Raw genomic sequence first — 22071 nt, forward strand, 5'->3', positions numbered from 1 at the left:
TGGACTTTAAAAATAAAATAATTACAGAGACTAAAATATATTATTACGAAGTGATTCGTATTTAGGTTTGTCAAAAAATAAGGAAATAACTATAAAAAATTCTCAGACCCGTCTTAAACCATCATACTTTATTCAGATATATGCTGATTTATTGATCATCACTGACAATATATAATATATTTATGTGATTATTAATACTAATCATTTAATTATAAGTAAATTGTGGGTGATTATAAAAATAAAACATTATTAAAAAGTTAATAAAAATAAAAAATAAAAAAATCTTAGTTTGTTTTATTTGTTATGAAAGGAAGTATATACACATTCAAAGTTCTTGTTATTGGAGAGTCTTCTGTTGGTAAAACTGCCATTATGGAACGGTTCTGTGAAAACCAATTTAAAGGTGATTATATGTCAACAATTGGAATGGATTTTAATACAAAAACTATTTCAGTCAATGGACAAACCATTAAGTTAAAGATTTGGGATACTGGTTTGTTGTTATTCTATTAAACTTCAATGACCTTTCGTTTTTTTTTGAGTCTTTAGTTTCTAAATAAAATCAACTCACCAAAAATAGCTGGACAAGAAAGATTTAGAAACGTGACAACAAGTTATTATAGAGGAACTCAAGGATGTTTGGTTGTGTATGATGTTTGTAATAAAGGATCATTTGAAATGGTTTGTTCTTCTATTTATTCTTATGTGAGTTTATCACTTAATAAGAAACAAAAGTAAGGATAGTTTGAAACGAAAAGGCGTACTGATAAGTTAGTTGGATTATTGGATAGAAGAATATAAGAGAGAACAACCAAACTCAGAAATTGTTATTGTTGGAAATAAAATTGATTCAACTCAACGAGATGTTACTGATTCAATGAGTGAATCATATGCTCATTCAAGAAATTTAGTGTCAATGACATGCTCTGCTTTAAGTGGTACAGGAGTAAAAGAGGCATTTGAAAAACTTGCAAGTCAAATTTTAGAAAATAAATTATTAATGGAGAGTTTACCTGAAACAACAGAAGCCAATTTGAATTCAAAAGAAAAACAACAATCCTCATGTTGTTAATTTACCATATATTTTATTTATTTTGAGTACATTTTACTTAAAGGGAATAATTAAGAAAAATAAAACAACAAATTAATAAGAATGAATTAAATCAATCATCATCTCCCTCATTCTCTTTAGTTCTATGATCAGCATAAAGTTTAACTTTTTGGAATTCAGGAGGAGGTATAAGTGAATTATAAAAGTCAGCTAGTTGTTGTAATTTTGTACGGTCATTAAGTAACAGAGAATTAATAATTTGTTCTAATTTGTGAATATAATGGAAGTTATGAAGAGAAAGTAATGTTGTTCCAGTTAATTCATGACATAATAATAAATGGTGTATATATGCACGTGACTGATTTGATTTACAAGAGAAACATTCACAACCATTCACACAAACATCATTAACTACATCTTTATAACAGGTATTATATAAGTCAATAGAAGTAATATTATTATTTTGATTGATTGATAAAGGGAAAACAAATGCTTGACCATGAAGAGTAAACTCATTAATAGAATTTGTCCAAATAGAAACATTCATTAAAGCAGCTTGAATAATTTGAGAAAGATTAAATGAATATAATTTAACATACATTTTAATATTATTACATAAATCTTTTATATTTTGAATAAAATCTAATATTTTATCTTTATCTTCAATATATTCACAATCAAATACAATTTCATGAATTCCAGTTTGAATTATATCTTTGACATACTGAATATCATCATTTAATCCAGTTAATCCAATAGATGCAATAATTTCAATTGTAAGCCCATTTTTTGTTTTTTCTTCAACCATTTCTTTTAATTTTTTAATAACAATCTGACGTTGTTGTTTCATCTTTTTACTTGTTTTTCTTTTCTCTAAAGGAGAATAACAAAACCCTTCAATTTTATCAAAACCACTTTGATTTGAAAAATTGATAACTTGTTGAATAGTTAATGGTCTATATCCACCTCTTGTTGTAATATTAAATTCTGCTTTGGTTAATTTATTACAACCATCATCAATTTTTTCTGTTAATGACATACTGAGAATATGATGACTTTGTTCTGGCATCATAAAATATTTTTTATATCCCTTCCCATATTTTAATATAAATTCTTGTGCTTCATATCTACTAATAAATACTTTAATCCTTTTATGTTTTTATTTATTCTTTAACAAACAAATCTCTATAACAAAATAAAAATGTATTAACTTCTTTTAAATATTTTTCATAATTATCAATTGTAACAAATGGAATACTCCCAACTTTTGTTGTTGAAATAATTTGAAATTGTGGTGTTGAAGTTGACATAAATCAAAAGTAAATATCTTTTTTTTTTATAAAAATTAAAAAGGGTTTTTTAATTTTTAAATAGAACAAAAATAACAAAAAATAATCTTATCTTATCATTTTATCTATTCATTTAAAAGAGTGAAATTTTCATTCAAAATATTATTTTGTTATTTATTTTCGATAAAAACAATATTAGAAATTAATTCCTTCTTCATATAAAAAATAATGAAAAACCAACAAAGATTATAAGGACAAAAATTTTAATTCAAATTAATTTTACTACTTAAACAAAAAAAATATCAATGATTCTTCCGTTTGAATAAAAGATAATATAATCATTTCTAATATTTAAAGAATAGTTAAAATACTAAAGATAATACTTACATTAGATATTGTTCAAAAGAAATAAAATGAAAATTACAAAAGGAACAATTATTCATGCATATTTTTCCATTAAACGATTAATTTGGGATTGAAGAACTCTTTTATTATTTGCAGCAAATATTTTTGATTTTAATGCAGTTCTTTCTGCGTTAATAATTTTTTGCATAAAGAATTGCCTTACTTGAGGACCATGGGCTAAAACAGGTAGAATAGGTTGTGTATGAGATGGAACTAAGAAAGGAGGAAATGGCTGAACGCAGTCTTTAGACACAACAGAAATTTTATATGAATTATTATTATTTGTAGTTATTGAAGGAGTAACAACTATATAAACGTCTAAATAGAATTAAATATATATTTAAAAAATAGAAAGATATAATAAAAACAAACGTGTAAAATGTGAGGTCATTGTTTCTGGTTTAAACAAGTCATCTTTATTAAGTTGTTCTTTAAACACTACAACCACCACATCATTTCCAACAAACCTTTTACGTTCTAACGATTGTTCATCATTCATATTACGAGGTATTAATGGTGCAACATGAAACATACAGTCATAGTTATCATATTGAGTAGCATAACTTTCTTTTCCAGTAACATTAGTATGGGTATCTAATCCACCTGAGTAATTTTGATATCCTTCAAGTGTTACTTTAGAAGCAATTAAATTCATAAATTTCCAAAACGCTTGTGATGGTTCATTATTTGCAAAAATTTCATTTTCTGAAGACTGTCCCGGACCAGCATAAACAACACCAAATCGATATTTTGATATAATAGCACTTTGATGAAAATGAAGTAGATCATCATCTACTTCACTATGGTTTGCTACTCTAGTAACTTGATTGGAATTATGAAACACTTCTACGCATTTTAGTGCTGAGTCTTCAGAAATAATAATACACCTATAAATCCCCGCTTCTGAACGAACAATAGTTCTTATATATTTACTATCTTTAATACATGAAACAATTTGATTATTTGTTTTATCAAAGTAATGTTTAACTAAATTATTTCTATAGAAGAAGTGTTCATAATATGGGAAATCTTCATCTACATTTAATATTGTAAAGTCATTTAAATTTGTTAAATGAGTAACAGATAATGGACCAGTTTCATAACTAAATCCTTGAACAATTTCTGCATTTGTTGGTGTTGAATGAAGATATTGTTCAGTTGGTGTAATAAGAGAACTCCATAAATCTGAAACAGAAGAAACAGGTGAAAATTCAAGAAAATCACACCATTGTGTAAAGTCAATAACTAAATGCTTACTTGGAGTAGCAATTGGAGGGTTCGTAGGAATAACAGGTGGTGAAGAGTATTCAAAAAGTGATAACAATATTTTTTTCATTAAATTTAATTCATCAACACTAAAGTTGTGATGCTCTGGTGATGATTTTCGTGAAGCAGAACGAGAAAAGACTCTTGAAATAGAACCTCTTCTTGAATGTTTTCTTGATAATGAAGTACTTTCACTTAATGTAGAAGAAATTGCTGCTTGTATTGCATTATAATTTGTTGACTCTTGTGAAATTTCTGCAACTGACCTTCCTCTTTTTCTTTTTGGCTTTAACGCAGGTTGGGTTGGAAGAATAAATACTGACGTATGTGATCCTGGGGTTTCTAATGCAAACTCTGGTACTGTTAATGAACTTGATGTAGAACTTGATCGTGCTTTTTTTATTGGAACTGCAACAGGTTCATCAAAAGCAGGTGATAGTGTAATACTTTTACCCTGTGAATTTGAAGAACTTCCTTCCTCAATTGGTGAAATTGTTCCAGGTGTATTAGAATGAACTAATGCTATAACAAAGTAAATACATTTATTTATTTATTTTTAGGTATTGAAAAGGCGTTGAAAACAAACTCACTGTATTTTTTTTCCCTCCATTTATTTTCCATTTTGATAAAGCTCCATCAACATCATCAGTCATTTTTTATAATTAAATGTTTTCTAGTTTTTTGCTTAGTTCATTTTTTATGCTTGGATAAAAAAAATTGTTTTTGTGAAAAAAAATGGAAGTAACGGCAAATAATATTATTTTTCTTTGTCATTATTTTCTTGTTCTTTTTTCTACTTATAACCCCTTAATTTTTATTCGTTTTCATGTCTTTTTATTTTTCATATCAGTCTCTTCGTGGTTGTCTTTTTTCTTTTTTCATTGACAAGTTTTAACCTCAAATTCCAAATTAGTTTAAACGATTCAAAAAAGAAATTTGGAAAAGGGCATTTAAAAATAAATCTAATTCTATTTTTAGAATTTTGACACATAATTAAATTTAATTCAAATGCAACTTTTATTATTGTGATATAAAACAAGAAAAATACTAAAAAATGACGAATATTTAATTATGAGATGATTAAGAAAAATGAAAGGATATTTTTCTTAAAAAAAAAAAGAACGAAAGAAAGAAAAAGGAAAAAAAGGATGATTTTTGCTAGAAGAAAGGCAAAAGAAGAAAAAACAGAACTAAGAAGAATTGTGTTGAATGAGTTTAGGGAAAACACCACGATACCTCTCCTTTGAAATCAATAAAAGTATTAATGAACACCAAACACATACACTGTTTATATCTAACATAAATTCAGAAGTAAGCAGTGAAGCTTATTATCAATTATTAGAATCATTTGGGGAAATTGAGGCTATAAGTTTTGAAACAAAAAGTCGAGGATTTATAATTGTAACGTATTATGATATAAGAAGTGCTAAAATTGCCATAAAAATTTTACAAAAAACTGTAATTGGAAATCAAGCTCTTGAAGTTCATTATACTATTTCTCGTGATAAAAATCAAATTAATCATGGAAGTATTGTTGTTTTTAATTTAGATGAAACTATCACAAATACTTTAATTCACCAAATATTTTCACAATTTGGAGAAATTAAAGATATTAGACAAACTCCAAACAAAAAACATCATAGATTTATTGAATTTTTTGATTCACGTTCAGCAGAAAAAGCATTAAAAACAATGAATAAAAGTGAATTAAATGGTAAGAAATTAAAAATTGAATTTTCACGTCCTGGTGGGAGAGAGACTGGCTTTATTACAGAAGAATTAATAGAAAGATACAATAATGCTGAACGTCAAAGAGCTCAAAGTGATCCTTGCGTTTGTTTAGTTCGTACAACTAAACAATCTAATAATGGAGATAGTCTTTTTACATTAAAACAACGTCAGCGAGCACAAACATCTATTCGTTTAAAACATACTAAATCTTCACTAGTTGAATTTCAAGAATACATCGACTGTGAAACACCTCAAGAAAATTCATTATTCTCTCGTACTCCTGAACAACTTCTTTCTGATAATACAATGTATTCTGATACATATGACAATAATAGTGAAAATATTTGTTTGTAATTCTTTGTACTTTTTAATATGAAACTAATTCATTTAACTTCTTTTTAAGAAAATTTCTTTATGTTATTCGGATTTATTAATAAAAAGTAAATTACATATTTCATAAATTTATATTATTTTATTTTTGTTCTTTATTATTATCCATATACTTATTTTCTTCAGCTAATCGTTTGTGAATATGTTCTTCTTCTTGTGAAACATCTTCATTTTTTCTTTTTCGATGAATCTTTGCTTTAAATGCAATCGGCTTTTTTTTCTCATCAACAAATATTTCATCCTCAAAAAAATCAACATATTCGACACGAATAGCAGGAGATGATATCTCATCATTAAGTATATCAACTTCATCAACCTCTTCATTTTTTTTTGTCTTTTCATTTGATGTAGTAATTCCATATGCTTCTTCTATTTTTTCAACTTTTGTTAAATCAGATAATGACTTTCTGAGATTTTTAATTAAATCATCTGTTCCATCATCACCCCCTCCACTTCGTGTTGGAGGTGTTGCAACTCTATCTTCTTCATGAAACTCATTAATTTCTTCTTTTTTTTTTGACATAGAACTATTTACTTTTTTTAGTTTAATTTTTATAAGTTCTTTTTAAGTTATATATAACATTATTCAATTTTGTTATTATTTCTTAGTTTTATTTATTTTTTTTTGGACAAGATTTTTTCATTCTAAATTGATTAAGGGAAATAAAGATAATAAGTCAAATGGAATTTCTGATTACCTTTTTAGTTAAAATTAAAATAAAAATAGTGAAGGAGAAACTTTCGAACTAAAGGAGTATTTAGAACTTGAAAAAAAGTATAGAAGAACTAAAAGAAAAAAAGAGAAAAGATGACAACAAGCGAAAAAGCAGTTGATTTATCTGAGATTGAACGAAAGTTACAAGATATAAACATTTTTTCAGGAAGGATGTTTGATCCATTTAATTATATCGATGGTTTATTATCTGAACAATGTGACATTTCATTAGAACAAGGTATTGAGGCATTCTCTATGGAGCCATTGTTCTCAATTTTATCAATTGCCGAAAAGAAATTACAAAGCCAGTTTTCGTTGTATGTATCATCTGTCAATTCACTTCAAGAAGAGTGTGTTGAAGAAGAAGAATCATATCTTGGAGTAATAAAAACAGCAAAAGATAGAATGAAAAAAGCAATAGAAGAGTTTGAAGGAACAGAAAATGAATTAAATCAATTAAGTGAAGAAGTTATGCAATCAGGAGAAAGACTATTAGATTTAAGAGAAGAAGTTACAAAAGATAAAGAGGTATTAGAAATGCTTCGAATGTTTGATAAAATGAGTAAAGACGAAGATTTTAATGTTAAAAAATATGATGTTGAATATCCAGATACAGAATTTGTTATTAGAATACAAAAACTCAAACAATTATGTAGAGAGTTAACCAATGAAAATGTTATTTGGGGAATTCAACATGTTGGAGAATATTATAATCATTTAAATGAAGAATTAACAAAGAAATTTAATAAAGGATTTGATGAAAAGAATTATTTAGAAATGAAAGACAACGCTGAATTATTATATTATTTGAATAGAGGAAATAATAGTATTAATTATTATATAGAAAATAATGAATTTCTTCTAAATGAAAATGAAGTAAATGCTGATGAAAAATTAGCAAGTGAAAAAGAAGAAATTTCAAATAAAGAATTACTTCTTCATAACCAACGATTAGAAATGTTTTATAAAAAAATGATAAACCAAAGTCAAAAAGAAAAAAGAGAAATTGATAAAATATTTATTCAAAAAGAAATAGTAAATGAAAAATTTATTCAAGAAATGTTTGAATTTAGAATTCAAAATTTTTTAGATATTTATCTTCATGAATCAAGTCAAAGTACAATGGAATATTTATTTAAATTATATGATGCAGTTGATCAAACAATTACATTATTAAGTAAAAGTATAGTAGGATCTAAAATTGTTTCAACGAAATTTATGAATGAAATGATAGAAGACTGTTTTAAACAAGATATTGATGAATATTATCAAATTAATGAAAAGGATTATATTAATGAATTATTTAATACAAATAAATCAAATTATATGAAACTTAAAAAAGAACTTAAAGTTGATTCTCCTTCTAAAACTAAAGTTGATGAGCTTAATAAACTTATTGATATTTCTACTATCCAATTCATTTTACAACAATTCTCTTTTGCAATAAGTAGATCAAAAGTATTATGTCCAACTCAAGACTTAGTATCATTTATATATTCTTTATTTGATAGTCTAATGAATTGGGTTGATTCAGTATTAAATGATAGTATTAAAAAAATGATCTATTTAACTCAAAAATATTCAACTGACCCATTAAAGTCTGTTAATTTCTTTAATGGATATTTAGAAGTTATTAAACAAAATTGTGACGCAATAAATTTAATTAAAAATATATTAGAAAAAGAGATATTACCTAACTTTAAATTTTTATATCAAAAATATAATGAATGTATTACTAAATTTAGTACAAAATATAAAGAAATGGAACAAAATATTACTGAGTCATTAGAAAATAGTAATGATTGGATTACTAAAGTTATTGAAAAAAAATTAAAATATAAAGCTGAATTTGTTTTTAAAGATGAAAATGATATGACATGGACACATTCTCCTGCTTGTACTCTTGTTTGTAAAGAATTTTGTGAATATCTTAAAGAATATCTTAATTCTATTGACAAATACATTACAGGAAAAAATCATAAAAACTTTATGATTTCATTCGGAAGAAACTTATATAATACTCTTATTGAAACATTTATGAAATTAAAAATTACTCCATTTAGTGGTGGGTTTATATTTATGTATGACATTAGATATCTTACTGATCTGATTAGGTCATCTTCTTTCCCTTTATCTATTAAATCTATGTTTGAAAATTTAACTATGTTATTCAAAATTTATTGCATTGATAAAACTAATGTTATTTCTATTACTAATACAATTATTGAAGACGGTGGATTTGAATTTATTGATCCAAATGAAATGTTAAAATGTCGTACTGATTATTCTAAAGAAATGGTAGTTGACTATGCACAAGAAGTAAAAAATTAATTTACTCTTTTTAAACAATTACTTTCTTTTCATTCATGTGGTACTAAGCTAATTTAAACAATTAAAACACTACTTTCCATTATTCTTTTTATTTTTAGAATGACAACTAGATATGATTTTTTGTCAACAAGGTGATAAGTTTTTGGAAAAGACTTTGATTTTAAATACTTTTTCCTTCAAGAATAATTTTCTAAGGATGAAAAAAAATGAAAAGCGAAAAGTAAAAGAAAAAAATACACCTCTCAAAAATAAATCTAATTGTTCACAGATGTCCTTGTTCAGAAACAAACATCCCAAAGAAGATTTTGAGAATATGGTTATCTCTGAACCAACTGACTTTAGACAAATTAATCATGTTAGTGTAGGGTCAGACGGACAAGTTAACTTGGATTCTATTTCACCAGAATGGAAATTAAAATTACGACAAGCAGGTATTCGTAAGAAAGATTTACAAGATGAAACAACTCGTAAAGAAATTTTCTCATTGCTTTCTGAAAATGATAAACAAACACCTTCTTCCACCCATGGAACATTACCACCACCTCCTCCTGGAAGAAAACCACCAACAAGTTCAACTGGTAAACAAGTCCCTTCTCGTAAACCACCTGCACCTCCAAATAAAAAATTACCAACACCGCCTCAAGGAAAAGGAAAACCTATACCACCACCAAAGCCTGATAATAGAAATGTACCTTCTCATCATCTTCCAGTTGAACCACCACCTGTTCCTCCACCACATGGAGAAGCACCTTCATTACCACCACCTGTTCCTCCACCAAGAGGAGGTGCACCTGCATTGCCACCACCTAGAAGAGGAACAAAGAACGCACCACCACCACCGCCACTTGAACCAAAGGTTGTTGCTCCTGTCTCTACAGTTCCAAGCGGTCCTTCTCTTGCAGAACAGTTACAGGCAAAAAGGAATGATCTTAACTCTGCTCCAGTAGAAGACAACGTCCCAGTTCAACAAGACGATGATATTGTTAGTGCATTGAGAGGAATTATGGTTAAAAGAAGAGAGGATATGAATATGGTTGATAATGAAGAAGAAGAGGAGGAAGAAGATGATTGGAGTGACTAAAAAAAACAGATGCATTCTGTTTAGTTGTTGTTATCAAATCTTATTCAGTTTATTAGTTATTGTTTTGTGGTTTAACATTGGATTTATTATTCAGATAAAAATAACGTGGAACGGATATTGAAGTAATTCATTATAAATTACAACCTTCTAGTAATAATCAGAAATAAATACTTATTTGTGGTATTAGCTCAAACAAAATTTGATAATTTATTTTAAAGAATTTTTCATTTACTATCATTCAAAACAGTCAATAAAATAGTTGTTATTATTATAAATCTTAAAATGTTAAAGAAAATGATAAAGTACATCAAAATAATTATTTAAAGAAAATAGTATTATTCAAATTACAACTTAAAATAATTATTATTCTTTAGTATGTCCATATTAATTTTTATATTTAATCTCTTTGTAATTGCATATAAAACTGCTCTTTTTTATCAAAAGAAATAAGCTTAATACATAAAAGAAAATGAAATATTAATTCTCGTAAATTAAGAACAAAAGATCTTAAAATTATATAACAAACAAAGAAACATCATTTAGATTAATTCAAACATAAAAATATAAAAATAAATAATAAATAAAGTTAATTACGTAATTTTTCATCAAATGTAGTAAAATAAAAAAAAAATAAAATAAAAAAATAAAGAATAATAAAAAAAAATAATATTCAATGACAACTTTTGATAAATTGGAAATTGCAGGAATTAGAAGTATTAACCCAGATAAACCAGTTGAAATAGAATTCTTCAAACCATTAACTTTAATAACTGGTCCAAACGGAGCAGGAAAAACAACTATTATAGAATCTGTAAGATATGCATGTACAGGAACTCCTCCACCAAACTCAAATGGAGGAAGATTATTTGTTAGAGACCCAACAATGTCAGCAACAAAAAAGACCGACGCATATATCAACCTTTCATTGGATACTTCAAAAGGAAAATTAACAATTTCAAGAAAATTAGGAGTTTCTATTAGTCTTGGAAAAACAAAATTTTCATCAAAAGAAGCTAAATTAGAATTAGACGGACAAAAACATGAAATAAATGATGGAACTCTCACTAGTACAATAGAAACATCAGCAGTAATGTTAGACTCAGTTTTGTTTTGTCATCAAGAAGATTCGTTTTGGCCATTTGAAGAACCAAAAAAACTCAAAGAAAAGTTTGATGATGTATTTGGTACAAGTAATTACACTAAATTCCTTGACGACGTTTCAAAACTTCAAAAAAGTTGTAAAGAAAGATCAAAAGAAACTGAGTTAAGATTTGTTAAAATCTCAGAAGATTATAACAAACTAAAAAGAGACCAAAACGAAATTCAAAAAAGTCAACATGATATTGATGAAAAAAAAATGATTAAATCTCAAAGACTTCAAGAAAAAGAACTTAAAACTAAAGAAATTGAATCACTTAACTCTCAACTTGATGAATTACAAAAAGAAAGTAGAAGGAAAGAAAATTACATGACTCAAATTAAAAGGTATAAGGATGAACTTCAAAATTTTAAGAGAATTCCCTCTAATAATAGAGATCAATTGGATATTTTAATTACAAGTTTAAATGAAGAAATTAAAAAATTAGAAACACAAAGTATTGATGTTCAACAAAAAGTTAATAAAGAAGAACAACATCAAGAATTGAGTAAGCAAATTCACAACCAAATGAAAGGTCAAACTTTATTAGAAAATGATTTAAAAAATAGAAGAGAATTAGAAAAAGAAATAAATGAAAAGATTCAAGGAGTTGAAAGTGTTGAAGAGAAAGTGCATAACGAAAAGATCAAAAACGAAGAAAAACAAAAAGAAATTGAAGAAGAAAAGAAAAAAGAAGAAAAAGAACTTGAAGATATGAGAAAAGAAGTTAATGAAATAAAAAATGAACTTGAAAATAGGAAGTATAATGTTCATGTAAAACAAGATGATGTTAATAACAAAACTACAGAAAATGAAAGGAAAAAGAAAAGGGACCAAGAAATGCAAGAAGAAATTAATGAAATGAAAAAAGATATTATTCAAAAGAATGAAGAAATTAATGATTTAAAAAAACAGTTGTCAAAAGAATTATTTGAAGAAAAAGAACAAAAAAGTAAAATCAAATTAGAGGAAATTAAAAAAGATATTGAAGAAATTGATAATGAAATAAATAGGGCATTAGAAAATGTTCAACAACAAATTAAAATAGAAAGGTTAATGAAAGAGATTAATGAAAATGAAACAGAATTAGAAAATTTTAAATTAACTGTTGGTAAAGATCTTCAAGGAAAAGAGAAAGATATTGATGAGATAATAAAAAAACAAAAAAATGAAATTTTAAGTATGAAAAATGATAGTGAAGAAACAAAACGAAATATTGTAAAAATAGAAATGGAAATTAAACGACTTACTCAAGAAAAAGAAGAAAAACTATTTCAATTAAATAAAGCAAAAAAAGAAATTAATGAATTGGGTAATAAAGAAAAGAATAAAGAACGAATTATTCAATTAAGAGAAATGGAAAGGGGAATTTGGACAGCAGCAGAACAATTAGTTCATAAAGCAATGGAAAATGGAATATGTCCTGTTTGTGGAAATAAACATATTGATAATGAAGTCATTAATGAAAGAAAAGAAGAAATTAAAAAAATGGGAAGATTTAGTCAAGAAGAAAAAACAGAATTAAAAAATCTAGAAGAAATTGAAAAGAAAAGAGAAAATAATCAGAAAGTCATTGAGGAAAATGAGGAAAGAATTATACAAATTGAAAAGGAATTAAATGAAATGGAGAATCAGCTACAAGAACAATATCAATATAGAGACAATCTTGATTCAAATATAGAAAGAAACATTAATGAAATTGAAAAACAAGAAGATTTGTATGAACAAATAAAAGAAATGATTAAAAAAGAAGAAGAAAATAAAAGAAAACAAGAAGAACTGAATGAAATTCAAACAAAAGAGCAAACAAGGAGTGTTAATGAATTAAAGGAAATTAAAAATCAATTAAATTCAAAATTAAAAGAAGAAGAGATTTGTATGCAGACAATCATAAAATCTAAAGAACAAGAAAAAGAGAAATTGAATAATATAGAAAAAAAAAGTTTAAATATAAAAGGATTAACACAAATGATAGATGAAAAAGAAAAAAATTGGAAAAGAACAGAAAATGAAATAAAGGAATTAGAAAGGTTAATAATTACAATAAAAGAGGAAATTAGACAAGAAAATAAAATTATAGAAAGCAAAGGAAAAGAAGTTAATAAAAGATATCAAGAAAAAGAGTCTCGACAAAAGATTTATAATGAAAGAAATGAAAAAAGAAATATAGAAATAAAAACAATTCAAGAAAAGCTAAGAAATATTTCAGTTTGGGAAACTTCATTAAAGAAGTCTAAAGGAGTAAAAGAATTAGAAGAAGTTTTTGAAGCAAATCAAAAGAAACTTGTGAATGACCAATGCATGTTAAAATTAATAGAACAAGAAATTGAAATATTAAGACAAACAAGTGGGGATGTACAAGATAAAATTAATACTAAAAAACTAAAAATTAAAGAATATGAAGAAGATAAAAGGTATATAGAGACTAAAGAATGTCTTGACTCAATTCAAAATGTTGTTGAGAGTCCAAATTACAAAGAATGTGAAGAAAAGATAGAAAAAACAAAAAAAGAAATAAAGTCCTGTGAAAATATTAGAGATAAGTTAATGAATGAAGTTAGTGAAATTGAAGGAGAATTAAAAATATTAACAGACAACATACTTAGGCACAAAGAAGATATAAATAGACTTAATCCAAATGGAAAGTTAGAAACAGAATATGATGAATTATCAATTCGAAGAATTGTTGAAAAAAATACAATTGAAGATTTAGATAAATATAAAGGAGCGGTAGGAAGAGCTATGACAAAGTATCATAGAGAGAAAATGAAAGAAATTAATGATATTATTAATGATTTATGGTCAGGTGTATATGCAGCCCAAGATATTCAAACAGTTAAAATTGTTGCTGAAGACCCTAATCAAGAAGGGGCAAGAACAACTTATAACTATCGAGTGGATATGGTTAAAGATGGTATTCCCATGGAAATGAGAGGAAGATGTTCTATGGGTCAAAAGGCATTAGCCTCAGTAATTATTAGAATTGCTCTTGCTAAGACATTTTGTTCTAAATGTTCTGTTTTAGCATTAGATGAACCAACAATTAATTTAGATGAAGAAAATTGTACATCTTTGGCACAACAATTATGCAGTTTACTTGAGTCACAAGGAAAGTTATCAAATTTCCAGATTATCTTAATTACACATGATGAGAATTTTGTAAAGAAATTATCTAATTTTAATGAAGAATTTTATCGAATAGAACGGGATAATGAAAATTGTAGTTGTGTTAAAAGAATGTCATTCAATGGATTGATTTAAACAAGAATACAATTATCTTTCTTTTTATTTATGGTTATTGATTTAAAATTGTTTTCTCCTATAAAAGTCAATGTTTTTGGTAATTCAAAGTTACTTAATCCAGTACAACCACTAAAAGAATTACTTCCAATAGAAACAAGGCTTGAAGGAAATAAAAGAGTTTTAAGTTGAATGCATTTATAAAATGCATTATTTTGTATTGAAGTTAAATAATTTCCAAATGATATTTGTGTTAATTCTTTGCATTGGCTAAAACAATATTCAGGGATTGAAGTTAATAAGGGAATTTGTATTAATTTAAGGCGATGACAATCACTAAAAGCACCTCCTTCTATTTGTGATACATGGTCAAGATTAATAACACTCATTGATTCACACTCATTGAAAGCACAAAATCCAATAGAAGTAAGACAAGGTGGTAAATATAATTCTTTTAAATTTCTACAACCACAAAATGCACGATGTTCAATAGAAATTAAATGGTTAGGGAGATGAACTTTTTGAAGCGAAGAACAGTCTTTAAATGTGCAGAAATCAATTGAAGTTATATACTCTCCAAGAACAAGAGACGTTAATGAGGTACAACCAAGAAAGGCATTTTTTCCAAGTTTTGATAAGAAAGGAGGTAAAGTTATTTCTTTTAAAGATACGCAATTAGAAAAAGCAAAGTCATCAATTGATAATATGTCATTTGGTAATGTTATTGTTTGAAGGAATAAACAACCAGTAAATGCATTGACATGAATAAATCTAACGGTTTGAGGGAGTGATATTTTTTCATATTGAGGACAACTTTCAAAACAACTTTGACCAATTTCTTTAATTCCTTTAGGAACAAATGCAATATTTGATATTTTTTCATCATTTAATGTTGAATGAATTCTATCTTCTAAAGTAAAAATTATATCATTACACATAATTCCATTTGTTTGTGTTATCAATTTACTCATTAAATAAGAAACACGAGGATAAAAAATATTAGAAGTCATAACATAAACATTTTTTAATTGTGTACAATGTAAAAATGAATTTAATGAAATATGTTTAATATTTCTTGGAAGAGTAATTTCAGTAATATCTGAATTATTAAAACAATTGTCATTGATTGATGTACATTCTGAAGGAATTGAAGTTCCAAATTCTTTTTGATCTTCTGAAGTAAATTCAATTTTAGTATAATGAAGTTGTTTATTAGATGAATGTTTATGATATTTATGATAAGACACTGGATAAAGAATAATATACTCTTTCATTCCAGGTATTTTTTCTTCTTCTGGTCTATTAATTTGTTGTTTTGTAAGATGTGGAAAAAACTTCAAATATTCTACTGGTAAGTGACATGGAGATAAAGTAATCTCATCCATTAATTTTGCTATTTTTTTATTACATAAAATTAACTTTTTGAAATCATCAAACGTCTCAAAGTAATCAACTACTTTAATTAATTCTTGTGTCGTTAATTTGTTCATTTCTTTTATTCTTTTTTTCATAGTTTCATAAATTTTTTTATGAAATTATCAAAATTTCTTGTTCTTCTTAAATTTTTAGTTTTGGTTTCCTATCTTCTTTTTTTTATTACGCTCTTGATTTATTTTGTTTTATCAATACAATCTAGTTGTATTTTCTTTTAAATGTTATTAAAATATATTCAATATAATGAATGATTTATTTAAAGAAACAAAAATAATTGAACAAAAAATACTGTATCATTGATATGATAAAAATACTAAAGAATATATTGTTTAAAATAAATAAAATTGAGCAAACAACATAAGAAAGAATAAGAAAATATAATTAATAATAACAGAATAAAGAATTTACTGATAATGACTGTCAATAAAAGAAGGAATTAAAGAGAAGATAAAAAGAATTAGAAAAATTAAGAAAAAAAAGAAAAGTATGAAGAAATAATTAGGAAGTAATAAGACAAAGAAATAGTTGAAAGACATACTAGATTTCAAGAAGTATATTCAAAACAAAATAAAAAGAAGTCTAAAAAATAATTAAAAGAATAAAAGAAGAACAGGAAGAGTTAGTTATAACAAAAGAAATAAAACTGGAAAATATATTAAAACGATACTAAAAAAAGAATAGAAGAAAGAATAGATAAAAAAAGAATATGAGTCATTTTAAAATCGAATTATAAAGAAATATAGAAAGGGTCTATTTTAAAAATAAATTATTTATTTGATATTACTAATACATATTTTGAACTCTACAAGATATTTTTGTTTAATAACTTTTCTTGTCTAACCTTTAATATAATATGACTTAGTTAATTCAATAAATTTACTTCTCAAATTTTCTGGTTGATATTTTGGAGTAAAAAATATTTTAATAATCCATTGTGTATTGTTATTTAATATTAAAAATGTTAACATATTTAATTTTCATACTCATTTATCATATTTATAATGACTTGTATCATAACATAAGGATTAGAAGTAACTGTTGTACTTAAATAAACTCTTTAATCATTATTGTTTCTTATAACCCTTTTTTTATTTTAATAAATATGATTTATTTGTATTACTAAATTAAATCTCTTACTTACGTTGTTATACTACCATCTAAACAACGATGAATAAAATTTTATTCTTTGTAAATCATCAAAGTTATTTTTATTATTTTAAAATAAACCAATAACTTATTTTTATATTAAAAAAAGGTAATTTAATCTAATTTAAAAAAAAAACAATTAAAAACAACTCAATCATTATTAATTATAATTACTTTAATGATGTTAAATTTTATATTTCAATAAAGTTAAAAAAGAATTTGAAAAAATCCAGTGTTGTGAAAAATTTGGAAACTAGTTATAATTTTCAGAGGTTTAATAGATAAAATTTTAAAAGAATGAGAATTAATGAAAATAACATGAAATTAGTAAAAGTGATAAGCTATAAAAAAAATTTAGTAATTAATAACATGTAATTTGAAAATAGGGAAGTGTCTGAATGAAGGGAGAAATAAATAGATTTTTATTAAATATAATTAAATATTTTTTTTTTACTAATAAAAAAAGAAATACAAAAGAAAGAAAATACGTCGTTGGGTATCAAATAAAGGAGATTCTATAAAATACAAAAATAGATCATTGGATTTAGGAAAAAAAACCCGATAAATTAAAGAGAAAATAGAGGAATATAAACCCCTCAAATTATTTATTTTTTTTTTTGAAGAATAAAAGGAAAAAATGTTTTTATAAAAAAACAAAAAGAAAAGACTTTAATACGAAATGAAGTAACTTAAAAATTGTATTATTACAAACAATATGACAAGTGCAACTAACGTTATAAACCCATCACTTATTAAAATTGAAGAATTAAATATTTCTAGAACATCATGTGAAACACAAGGAAATACCATATTACAATCAGTCGATACACAATCAATGTCATCATTAAATGAATATAACGAAATAAAAGATGTAAAGAAAATAAAAGGGACTAAAAAGAAAAGAAGGGCTTCAGATGATCATGCTTTTCAAAGAATGAGAAATTATCAAGTTTTCCAACAAGCTATTTTTATTGCTTTATTAAGTCAATTCTTTGAAATTGTTATTAGACCACCAGTAAAGAAATCTATTGTTTCGTTTCAATTATTAAGAGTTGATGCTATTAAATTAATGAAAGATGTTTTAAGTATTAATGATTTTATTATTGCACGGTGTAAAGAAAAATATAAAATGGATATTAAAATGGGTACTTTAGAAAAAACAGCTAAAAGAAGAAGTGATACAAATAGAGTAACTGAACTACTTCATTTGCTGCAAGACCTCCTTCGTGAAAAAGGATTTATATTTATATCTAAATTTACTGATGGCAAGAATGGTGCACAAGTAATAGAAACAATTACTTCTATAAAAGGTCCAAATGGACTTTATTTAACACAAACAGATATTACTAAAAAAGGAGAAACTATCAGTAAATATTTGAATAGTGAAATGTCTAAATCAACAAGAAAATTTATTCCAATGAATGATAAGACATTACAAAGTATATTATTTGATTAGTTTTTGCAAGAAAAAAAATTCATATTTTCATATGTTCAAATTGAATTAAGACACGACAAACAATGTGTGTTGTTTATGTCAATTTAACGTTATGGTTTATTTTTAATAAAATAATAAAACCAATAAAATATAAATTAATTGTCTTTAAAATGAGTACATTTTAATATATAATATCTTATCATTAATTGAAAATCATTTCTAAAAGATGAATGATCAGAAAATATTGTATATGTCCAATCATATATTCCATACATTTGTTGAAGTTTATTTTTAAAACTTTGTTCTGATTCAAAAGAAGATAAATCTTTCATAAATGAATTAATAGATGGAGGAAAAGAAGAATAATATGATCTTTCTTTTTGTATTAAACTAAAAAGGTTTGAACATTGTGAAGGAGTAGAAATATTATATTCTTTTCTAAAGATATTTCTTAAAGTAAAATATCCAACAAAACTTAAACAACAACAAGAAATAAATAAAATAATATAACACAATTTCATTTTTAAAAGTAAAACTTTGAAGTTCTTTTTAAATAAAAAGAAAAATTTAAATTAAATAAAAACTACTTTATTTAATCAAATAAACCATTTAATTTAAAGTAATTTCTTTCTTTAAAGAGTTTACAAAGTTCTTCAATTTGAAGTAAAGAAGTAGTGTCAGGAATTGATTGGTTAATACATTCATTAATCTTTTCTTTTTTAGTTAATTTTAACGTATCATCATAATATTGAATTCCATTTCGTTCTCTTTGAATAAGTGTTAATGTACTTGTAGAAATACATTGAGGATTTTTTTCTTTTAAAATATTTAAAACTTGAACAAGAGTTGTACTTGTAAGATGAGGACAAATTTCGATACTTGCATCTCCTGCTAAAATATCTTTATTTTGAATAACTAGTACAGCAGCAAGTTCTTTAATTAAAGTTAATTCTGTGTGAATATTTTTTCTTTCTAATAAATCAACAGTTAATTGAACAAGAATTTGTGAATAAATCCCAGTTTCTTCAGTTGTGTATTTAGAATAAATAATACAATGAATTGTTTCAGTGTTAATAATTTTAACTATATCTTTTGTTAATGCTTCATAATAATTTTTTGGATAACGTACTGAATTACATTGAGTTAATATTTTATCAATTCCATCAAGAAATGGTTGTGAATTGTCTTGTTGTTGTAACCATATATTTGTTATTTGAATAATTGTTTTTTTTATACTTTCATAAAGAACATTTGAACTTTCAATTAAACTTATTTTACAATATTCATATAATTGATTTACTTTTTCATTTCTTTCATTTCTTAATGATTTTGTTAAATAAATACAAATCCATGATAATGTAGAATTTAAATATGCTAATGACTTCATTTGTATAAAATCATCATTTAATTTTTCATGAAGAATTCTAATTATTTCATAAATTATTGTTATTTGATTATTTAATAAATTATTACTCATTACACAATTCCATATTATTTCCATTAATAATGGCATTGGTAATGTTTTATTATTTTCTTCTATCATTTGAATGGTTTCAAATGATTCAATATCTTTAAATAATTGACTCATTTCATTAGTAACTTCTGACTCTTCTAGTCTTGGTGATGGATTTTGACTTGATGGAATACTATCTTGCCCTGGTGATGATATCGATGATGACACTGTAAGTTTAGTACGCTGATTTGATACTCCAACTGACCTTGCAAGTGGTCTTGGAATTCTTCCTTCCCCATTTCTTATTTCAGGTGACCTTAGCACATTTAAAGTAGCACTTGAATTGGTAGCTCTAACTTCTCTTCTAGTAGATCTTGGTGATATAATTGGTTCATTTGAATAGTGTTGAGGAAGAGTAGATAACGAACTAGTAGAATGGGTTAATCTAATTTCTTTTTTTGTTTTTTGTGGAGTAGTATTAACACTAACTTGAGGTTGTTGTAAAGGTTTTTGAGGAGGAACATGACTTGGAACTCTTGGAGTAACATTTGGTACTTCTAAGTTTATTGGATAATTAATTCCAGGATCTGAGACAATAATTTGACATTTAACAGTATACATTGCTCCATTAAATAATATTCTTCTTGTAAATGATTGTTCTACACCTTTTAAATGAACAAATTCTGATAAATTAATGACTGTTGGACTTTGAGTTTTAGTATCTCCCCTAATTTGGAGTGTTAAAGTTAGATGTTTTTCTTTGACATTATCCTTTGATACATAAAATGTTCCAATAAAATTAATTCGATAGTTTAATGGTTCATTCGGTTTAAATTGTGTTTGTCGTTCAACTTCACTTCTTGTAAGTTTAACTAACATTGGCTTTGATATATCAGCTTTTGGTCCTGTTTCTATTTCAACAATAGTGAATGTTATATTTAATTTTTGTTGTGAATGAGTTAATGTTTTCAGCATTACAAATTCCCTTTTTTAGTGTTTTTTATTTTATAGTTCGGCACTATTCAAAAAAACTCTTTACATTTTACATTGTCCAATGTCAAATCATTTTTTTTTTATTGTTAAGTCTTTCTAACAAAAAACAAAAGGTTAATGAAAGGATTAAATAATAATATCCATGTAGAGTGATTATTGAAAATAATCAATGCTTTTGTCTTGAGCCTGTGAACTGAAGGAGAATTTGTTGATAAAAATTAAATAATAATTATAATATGGATTTTGTTTTCATTATTATTCAACTGGTTTCAATGATTTTAATAAAGAATATGAAAAAACATTTGTGTTAACTGCTTTGAAAGTATATAAATTTTATTATCACTTTCATTTCTTTTAAAAGGAAAAGAGTTGATTCATAATAAATATTTTAAGTCTTTCAAATCAAAATCTAAACCAAAAAGAGAGTAGTTAATTTATATAAAATAAAATTTAAATAACTATTTAGGTGTATTGATATGTTAAACAAAAGGTATTAAACAATTTTTATTAAATTTAAAAAAAAAATCTGCTTTTAATTTAACAAAAATAAAAAAAATAAACTCCGAAAAAAAAATCATTTTTTTGATAGTTTTTCTCATTCTTTGTATTTTTTATTAACTAGATTTTAACTGTAAGCACATTTTATTTAAGAGTATTAATCATTATAATTCGATTTATGAGATAAAAATGTTTGAGAGTATTGTAGTTAATAATTATATGACACAAATAATTAAACTATCTTTTTATCTTTTTTTATTACAATGGTAAACACTTGAGGCTTTTGTATTAATTAAAGAGTTATTAACAATATTTTTATCCAATTCAAAGACTTCAAAATTTCTTCATATTTTTTTATTTCCAAATTTTTTTAAAAAATCCAGTTTTAGAATTTATTCAAAAAAATAAACTTGCTTATATTACAATCAAAGTTTATTTTAAATTAAAATTTATTAAGATAAAAATATATTTATTA

The 22071-nt window shown here is 25.0% G+C and overlaps 10 protein-coding genes across 10 annotated transcripts; 5 read left to right on the forward strand and 5 right to left on the reverse strand.

The window, feature by feature from the left end:
* Window positions 1-2779: 2779 nt before the first annotated feature.
* ENU1_058350 (Rap/Ran GTPase-activating protein, putative) lies at window positions 2780-4664 on the reverse strand (the record flags this gene model as incomplete). The annotated part of the gene is made up of 3 exons (XM_008858074.1): window positions 2780-3063; window positions 3118-4533; window positions 4598-4664. 3 exons carry the CDS (start codon window positions 4662-4664, stop codon window positions 2780-2782), a joined length of 1767 nt encoding a protein of 588 aa, XP_008856296.1.
* A 556-nt stretch (window positions 4665-5220) lies between these two features.
* On the forward strand, window positions 5221-6096 carry ENU1_058360 (RNA recognition motif domain containing protein; the record flags this gene model as incomplete). The annotated part of the gene is made up of 1 exon (XM_008858075.1): window positions 5221-6096. The coding sequence occupies one exon, from the start codon at window positions 5221-5223 to the stop codon at window positions 6094-6096; it is 876 nt and encodes a 291-aa protein (XP_008856297.1).
* Window positions 6097-6214: 118 nt separating this feature from the next.
* Window positions 6215-6655, reverse strand: ENU1_058370 (hypothetical protein; the record flags this gene model as incomplete). Its single annotated transcript, XM_008858076.1, has 1 exon — window positions 6215-6655. One exon carries the CDS (start codon window positions 6653-6655, stop codon window positions 6215-6217), a length of 441 nt encoding a protein of 146 aa, XP_008856298.1.
* A 285-nt stretch (window positions 6656-6940) lies between these two features.
* ENU1_058380 (exocyst complex component sec10, putative) lies at window positions 6941-9178 on the forward strand (the record flags this gene model as incomplete). The annotated part of the gene is made up of 1 exon (XM_008858077.1): window positions 6941-9178. One exon carries the CDS (start codon window positions 6941-6943, stop codon window positions 9176-9178), a length of 2238 nt encoding a protein of 745 aa, XP_008856299.1.
* A 268-nt stretch (window positions 9179-9446) lies between these two features.
* On the forward strand, window positions 9447-10259 carry ENU1_058390 (hypothetical protein; the record flags this gene model as incomplete). The annotated part of the gene is made up of 1 exon (XM_008858078.1): window positions 9447-10259. The coding sequence occupies one exon, from the start codon at window positions 9447-9449 to the stop codon at window positions 10257-10259; it is 813 nt and encodes a 270-aa protein (XP_008856300.1).
* Window positions 10260-10932: 673 nt separating this feature from the next.
* On the forward strand, window positions 10933-14658 carry ENU1_058400 (RecF/RecN/SMC N terminal domain containing protein; the record flags this gene model as incomplete). The annotated part of the gene is made up of 1 exon (XM_008858079.1): window positions 10933-14658. One exon carries the CDS (start codon window positions 10933-10935, stop codon window positions 14656-14658), a length of 3726 nt encoding a protein of 1241 aa, XP_008856301.1.
* Window positions 14659-14692: 34 nt separating this feature from the next.
* ENU1_058410 (leucine rich repeat protein, BspA family protein) lies at window positions 14693-15911 on the reverse strand (the record flags this gene model as incomplete). The annotated part of the gene is made up of 3 exons (XM_008858080.1): window positions 14693-14716; window positions 14796-15295; window positions 15383-15911. 3 exons carry the CDS (start codon window positions 15909-15911, stop codon window positions 14693-14695), a joined length of 1053 nt encoding a protein of 350 aa, XP_008856302.1.
* Window positions 15912-17932: 2021 nt separating this feature from the next.
* On the forward strand, window positions 17933-18673 carry ENU1_058420 (hypothetical protein; the record flags this gene model as incomplete). Its single annotated transcript, XM_008858081.1, has 1 exon — window positions 17933-18673. The coding sequence occupies one exon, from the start codon at window positions 17933-17935 to the stop codon at window positions 18671-18673; it is 741 nt and encodes a 246-aa protein (XP_008856303.1).
* Window positions 18674-18807: 134 nt separating this feature from the next.
* ENU1_058430 (hypothetical protein) lies at window positions 18808-19173 on the reverse strand (the record flags this gene model as incomplete). Its single annotated transcript, XM_008858082.1, has 1 exon — window positions 18808-19173. One exon carries the CDS (start codon window positions 19171-19173, stop codon window positions 18808-18810), a length of 366 nt encoding a protein of 121 aa, XP_008856304.1.
* A 71-nt stretch (window positions 19174-19244) lies between these two features.
* On the reverse strand, window positions 19245-21080 carry ENU1_058440 (hypothetical protein; the record flags this gene model as incomplete). Its single annotated transcript, XM_008858083.1, has 1 exon — window positions 19245-21080. One exon carries the CDS (start codon window positions 21078-21080, stop codon window positions 19245-19247), a length of 1836 nt encoding a protein of 611 aa, XP_008856305.1.
* Window positions 21081-22071: the final 991 nt, after the last annotated feature.

Source organism: Entamoeba nuttalli, assembly GCF_000257125.1.
Source record: "Entamoeba nuttalli P19 unplaced genomic scaffold asmbl_3188, whole genome shotgun sequence".
NCBI lineage: Eukaryota > Evosea > Mastigamoebida > Endamoebidae > Entamoeba > Entamoeba nuttalli.